This window comes from Salvelinus sp. IW2-2015, unplaced genomic scaffold (assembly GCF_002910315.2).
Source record: "Salvelinus sp. IW2-2015 unplaced genomic scaffold, ASM291031v2 Un_scaffold1174, whole genome shotgun sequence".
NCBI classification, from domain to species: domain Eukaryota; kingdom Metazoa; phylum Chordata; class Actinopteri; order Salmoniformes; family Salmonidae; genus Salvelinus; species Salvelinus sp. IW2-2015.
Window position 1 is genome coordinate 284449 of NW_019942766.1, and position 6580 is coordinate 291028.

Consider the following 6580-nt stretch of genomic DNA (forward strand, 5'->3'; position numbering starts at 1 on the left):
TACTGGTGAATCTTTCCCTGAGACGCCTCTGTCGGACCTCACTTACTGGTAGTCTTTCTCTGAGACGGTCCTCTGCGGATTCCTTTACTGGTGATCTTTCTCTGAACGTCCCTCTTCGGACCTCACTTACTGTATCTCTCTGAGACGCGTCCTCTGTCGGACTCCTTACTGTGAGTCTTCTCTGAACGTCCTCTGCCGGGACCCTTACTGTAGTCTTTCTCTGAGACGTCCTCCGTCGCGCACTCCTTACTGCGTGAGTCTTTCTCTGCAGACTGTCCTCCGTCGCGGACCTCCTTACGGTGAGTCTTTCTCTGAGACGTTCCTCCGTCGGTACTCCTTACTGTGAGTCTTCTCTGAGACGGTTCCTCTTGTCGCGACTCTATGTGAGGCTTTCTCTGAGACGGTTCCTCTTCGACTCCTTACTGGTGAGTCTTTCTCTGAACGTCTCCTGTCGACTCCTTACTGGTAGTCTTCTCTGAGACGTCCTCTCGCGGACTCATCCTCGTCGGGACTCCTACTTGGTTGAGTCTTTCTCTGAGACGTCCTCTGTCGGGGACTCCTTACTGTGAGTCTTTCCTGAGACGTCCTCCTCGGGGACCCTTACTGGTGAGTCTTTCTCTGAGCGGTCCTCTGTCGACTCCTTACTGGTGAGAGTCTTTCTCTGAGACGGTCCTCTGTCGGGACTCCTTACTGGGAGTCTTCTCTAGACGGTCCTCCTTCGAACTCCCTACTGGTGAGTCTTCTCTAGACCAGGTCCTCTTCGGGACTTCTTACTGGTGAGTCTTTCTCTGCAGGACGTCCTTCTGTCGGACTCCTTCTACTGGAGTCTTTCTCTTGACGACGGTCCTCTGTCGGACTTCTTACTGGGTGAGTCTTTTCTGAACGTCCTCTGATCGGGACCCTTACTTGGGAGTCTTTTCTCTGAGACGTCCCTCTGTCAGGACTCCTTACGTGAGCTTCTCTGAACGGTCCCTCTGTCGGGACTCTTACTGGAGAGTCCTTTCTCTGAACGTCCTCTGTCGACTCCTTACTGGTTAGTCCGTTCTCTGAGATCGGATTCTCGTCGGGACTCCTACTGGTGATCTTTCTCTAGACGGTCTCTGTCCGCGGACTTCTTACTTGAGTTCTTTCCTGAGACGTCCTCTGTCGGACTCCTTAGCTGGTGAGTCTTTCTTGAGACCGGTCCTCTGTCGGACTCCTTACTGTGTGAGTCTTTTCTCTAGACGGTCCCTCACAGGTCGGGACTTCTTACTGGTGAGTTCTTTCCCTGAGACGTCCTCCATCGAACTCAGTCCTCTGTCGGACTCCTTACTGGTAGTTCTTTCCCTGAGACGTCCTCGTCGGGACTTCCTTACTGGTGAGTTTTTCTCAGAGACCGGTCCTCTGTCGGGACCCCTACTGTGAGATCTTTACTCTGAGACGTCCTCTGTCGGACTTCCTTACTGGTGAGAGTCTTTCTCGAGACGCTCTCTGTCGGACTCCTTACTGGTGAGTCTTTCTCTGAGACTCCTCCGATCGACTCCTACTGTGAGTCTTTCTCTGAGACGTCCTTGTCGGATCTTACTGGTGATCTGTCTCTGAAAGACGTCCATACTGTCGGGACTCCTTACTGAGTGAGTCTTCTCTGAGACGGTTCCTCTGTTCGGGACTCTCTTACTGGTGAGAGTCTTCTCTGAACTCCTCTGTCGGACTCCTACTGTGATTCTTTCTCTGAACGTTCCTCCGTCAGACTTTCTTACTGTGTGAGTCTTCTCTGAGACGTCCTCTGCGGGACTCCTTACTGGTGAAGTCTTCTCTGAGACGTCCTCTGTCGGACTCCTTACTGGAGTCTTTCTCTGAGCACGTCCTCTTCGGACTTCGTTACTGGTGAGTCTTTCCTGAGACGGTCCTCTGTCGGACTTCCTACTGTGAGTCTTTTCTCTGAGACGTCCTCTTCGGACTCTCTTACTGGGAGTCTTTCTCCTAGACGTCCTCTGTCGGACTTCTTTACTGCATGAGTCTTTTCTGAGATCCTCTGTCGACTCCTTACTGTTGAGTCTTTCTCTGAGACGGTCCCTCTGTCGGACTCCTTACTGTGAGAGTCTTTCTCTGGACGTCCTCCTGTCGGACTCGCTTACGGTGAGAGTCTTTCTCTGAGACGGTCCTCTTATCGGACTCCTTACTGGGACTTTCTTCTGAGACTGGATTCCAAATGCTCCCTTTCGGCTTCCACTTCCTTTGTATATGCACTACTTGACCAGGCCCCCTAGAATGATTAGGACCCATAGCTCGGGTCAAAAAGTAGTCCACTATTAAATAGTGTTCCATTTGACTAGCTTCTTTCTCTCCAAGATCGCGGCCCGAACAACGCCATTTAGATGTGACTGTATTAATTCAGCACTGCCTCTGTGTCCTTGCTTAACTAACATTACTGTATGTACCTTGACTTTTAACCACAAAATGATTTAAAATGTTTTTCCCTCATCAATCTCACACATTACCCCATAATACAAAGCAAAAGACAATGTATTAAAAAAACTGGAAATATTACATTTTACATAAGTTTCAGACCCCTTTACTACTTCATACTTTGTTGAAGCAGTCTTTGCAGCGATTACAGCTCAGCTCTTCTTGGGTTATGACCTACAAGCTTGGACACACCTGTATTTGGGGGAGTTTCTCATTTTTCCTGCAATCCTCTCAAGCTTCGTCAGGTTTGGATGGAGGAGCAGTTCTCCACCAAAGTATATTCAGGTCCTCCGAGATGTTTGATCGGTTCAAGCCCGCGTCTCTGGCTGGCACTCAAGACATTAAACTTGTCTCGAAGCCACTCCTGTTTGTCTTGGTTGTGTGTTTAGGGTCGTTGTCTGTTGAAGACGTGACCTGACCCCCAGTCTGAAGACCTAAGCTCTCTTAAGCAGTTTCATCAAGATCTCTTCTGTACTTTGCTCCGTTCATCTCCCTCGATCCTGACTAGTCTCCCATCCCTGCCGCTGAAAAACATCCCCACAGCATTGATGCTGCCACCACCAGCTCCACCGCAGGATGGTGACAGGTTTCCTCCAGGACTGAATCTGGAAATCAGGCCAAAAAGTTCAATCCTGGTTTCATCAGACCAGAGATCTTGTTTTCTCAGGTCTAAGTCTACTGGATGAGCAACCTCCGAGCGGAGCTGTCATGCTATTTTAACTGGGAGTGTTCCATTCGGCCACTCTACTATAAAGCCTGATTTGGAGATGCTGCAGAGAGAGAACATCTGGAAGGTTCTCCCATCTCCACAGAGGAACTCTGGAGGTCTGTCAGAGTGACCATCAGGTTTTTGGTCACCTCCCTGACCAAGGCCCTTCTTCCCCGATTGCTCAGTTTGGCCGGCAGCCAGCTCTAGGAAGAGTCTTGGTGGTTCCAAATTCCTCCATTTAAGAATGATGGAGGCCACTGTGTTCTTGGGGACCTTAATGCTTCAGAAATGTTTTGGTACCCTTCCCCAGATCTGTGCCTCAACACAATCTTGTCTCGGCGCTCTACAGACAATTCTTTCGACCTCATGATTGGTTTTTGCTCTGACATGCACTGTCAACTGTGGGACCTAAATATAGACAGGTGTTGCCTTTCCAAATCATGTCCAATCAATTGAATTTACCACAGGTGGACTCCAAGTTGTAGAAACATCTCAAGGATGATCAATGGAAACAGGATGCACCTAGCTCAATTTCGAGTCTCATAGCAAAGGGTCTGAATACTTATGTAAATAAATAATTTATGTTTTCTACATTAACAAGTTTGCTAAATAAAATACTTTTGGCTTTGTCATTATGGTATTTGATTGATTTTGATTCGTTATGTATGGGTGATTGTTAGGTATTTATTCGTTATGGGTATGGTGATTCTATGGGTATGTATGTCGTTATGGGGTATGGATGTCGTTATGGGTTTATGGTGATGTCGTATGGGTATGGTGATGTCGTTATGGGGTATGGTATGGTTCGTTATGGGTATGGTGATGTCGTTATGCGGTATGGTGATGTCGTTATGGGTATGTGGCGTATATGGGGTATGTATTTAATCAATTTCAGAATAAGCTCTAACGTAACAAAATGTAGAACATTTGAAGGTCTGAATACTTTCCCGAATCACTGTACATTCTATATAAAACACCAGTAGTGAAATGGTCAAGTGATATACATGCTTGTGTTAGGCGTACAGTACGTGCTGCGTGATTACTGTCCTAATTTCTAGGAGATGATGTAAAACGTGTACATAGTAGACAAGACTGCAATATGTCTGTATCTGTGCAGGATGGTAGCAGTGAATGTGTAATATGTCTGTTATCTGTGCAGGATGGTAGCAGGAGATGTATAATATGTCTGTTATCTGTGCAGGATGCGCCCAGAGGTAGCAGCGGTGGAGAAAACGGAGGTTACAACCAGCTGTTGTGACATCTGGGCCGTGGCATCACCTCCATAGAACTGGCCGAGCTGCAGCCTCCTATGTTTGACCTGCACCCAATGAGGTACAGCTCCTGCCCTAAACTTCTGTACTTATCAACCAATCAATGCTGGTTCTGCTCTCCACTTCCTCACTCATCTACCAATCAATGCTGTTCTGCTCTCCACTCCTCCACTCATCTACCAATCATATGCTGTTTCTGCTCTCCACTTCCTCCACTCATCAACCAATCAATGCTGTTTCTGCTCCACTTCCTCACTCATCAACCAATCAATGCTGTTTCTGCTCTCCACTTCCTCACTCATCAACCAATCAATGCTGTTTCTGCTCTCCACTTCCTCACTCATCACCAATCAATGCTGTTTCTGCCTCCACTTCCTCACTCATCAACCAATCAATGCCGTTCTCTGCTCCCACTTCCTCACTCATCAACCAATCAATGCTGTTTCTGCTTTCCACTTCCTCACTCATCAACCAATCAATGCTGTTCTGCTCTCCACTCCCTCACTCATCAACCAATCAATGCTGTTCTGCTCTCCACTTCCTCACTCATCAACCAATCAATGCTGGTTCTGCTCTCCAACTCCCTCCTCACTCATCAACCAATCAATGCTGTTTCTGCTCTCCACTTCCTCACTCATCAACCAATCAATGCTGGTTCTGCTCTCCACTCCCTCACTCATCTACCAATCAATGCTTTCTCCTCTTCACTTGTTCACATATCAAACGATAAATGCCGGTCCTGCCCCCTTAAGCCCAAATCAAACGAAAAGCGTATTTTTTTTACAAACTTGAACACGCGTGTACACGCTGGAATTAGCGTGCACGGTAGTGAATGACAGTAAACAGACGGGCCGCGATTTATCATGCTCTTCAAATTAGAAATCAAGGATATTTTTTATTGCGTCTGCACGAAGCAATGCTGGTAAAGTGAGCTGATACAAGACGTAACGGTGCATTTTATGGTCTTGTATTGTGACGTGTTGTAGTTAACTGTCTATTTAGTGTTGATGATGAGTTTAGCTGCCAGTGACAATAATGCATATTTGAAAACAATAACTTCATGCCTACCTTTTGTTGATTTCGATCAGAGGCATATAGCCTAGACAGGCTATGGTTGTGAAACTCATAGCGCTGTGTTGAAGAGAGAATACTGTTATGTAGAAAGAAAGAGACTAGCTGAAATCTTTATACAGCTGCTAGGGTGTATTAGCTACAACTCTCATGTTAATGAGCCAACTTAACAGGAGGCAGGTACGGTGGCTCCCGTAGGACATAAGGGGAGTCAAAAGGAACACAACAGTGATTCACAAGGGCTACGTAGTGAACGTAACAAATACAACTGTTTTTATAATGGATTCTCGTATCAGTCGGCATACGCTACGCAGTGTATGTGAATTGATGCTCTCTACTCTCTCTTCTCTCTTCCGTCTCTCTACTCTCTTCCGTCTCTCTCTCTACTCTCTACTCTCTCTTCTCTCTTCCGTCTCTCTACTCTTTTCCGTCTCTCTCTCTACTCTCTCTACTCTCTCTTCCGTCTCTCTCTACTCTCTCTTCCGTCTCTCTCTACTCTCTCTACTCTCTCTACTCTCTCCCGTCTCTCTCTACTCTCTCCCGTCTCTCTCTCTTCCGTCTCTGCTCTACTCTCTCGCGTCTTCTCTCTTCTCTCCTCGTCTCTCTTTCCTACTCTCTCCGTCCTCTCTCTCCTCTCTCCGTCTCTCTCCTCGACTTCGTCTCTCTCTACTCTCTTCGTCGCTCTCTCGACTTCTACTCTCCGTGCTCTCCTCTTCTCGCTCTCGTACTCTCTCCTCTACTCTCTCCCTCTCTTCCGTCTCTCCTACTCTCTGACTCGCTTCTCTCGTCTATCTCTCGTCTCTCTACTCTCTCCCGTCTCTCTCTACTCTCTCCGTCTCTCATGTGCTACTTCTTCCGTCTCTCTCTACTCTCTTCCGCTCTCTCTTCGACCTCTCTCCGTCTCTCTCTCCTACTCTCTCATCTTCTGACTCTCTCTCCTCTCTGCTCATTCTTCTATCTCCCTTACGATCTTCGTTCTTCCTCCCTCCTGACTCTCTCCGTCTCTCTTACTCTCTCCGTCTCGCTCTCTCTACTCTCTTCGCTGTCTCCTCTACTTCTCTCCCGTCTCTCTCTCCGTTCT

At 47.4% G+C, this 6580-nt stretch overlaps 2 protein-coding genes across 2 annotated transcripts in view; one reads left to right on the forward strand and one right to left on the reverse strand.

The window, feature by feature from the left end:
• Nucleotides 1-1283, reverse strand: part of LOC139024198 (micronuclear linker histone polyprotein-like) — a 2795-nt gene extending 1512 nt beyond the window's left edge. Inside the window, exons 1-4 of the mRNA XM_070438789.1 lie at nt 1236-1283; nt 907-1089; nt 519-661; nt 131-348 (exon numbers count right to left, since the gene is read on the reverse strand). Coding sequence (XP_070294890.1) covers nt 131-348; nt 519-661; nt 907-1089; nt 1236-1283 — 592 coding nt within the window. The remainder of the gene's footprint in view (nt 1-130; nt 349-518; nt 662-906; nt 1090-1235) is intronic.
• LOC112069974 (mitogen-activated protein kinase kinase kinase kinase 5-like) overlaps nt 1-6580 on the forward strand; it is a 37527-nt gene that overhangs the window by 14362 nt on the left and 16585 nt on the right. The window contains exon 5 of the mRNA XM_070438790.1: nt 4359-4489. Coding sequence (XP_070294891.1) covers nt 4467-4489 — 23 coding nt within the window. The 5' untranslated portion in view covers nt 4359-4466. The remainder of the gene's footprint in view (nt 1-4358; nt 4490-6580) is intronic.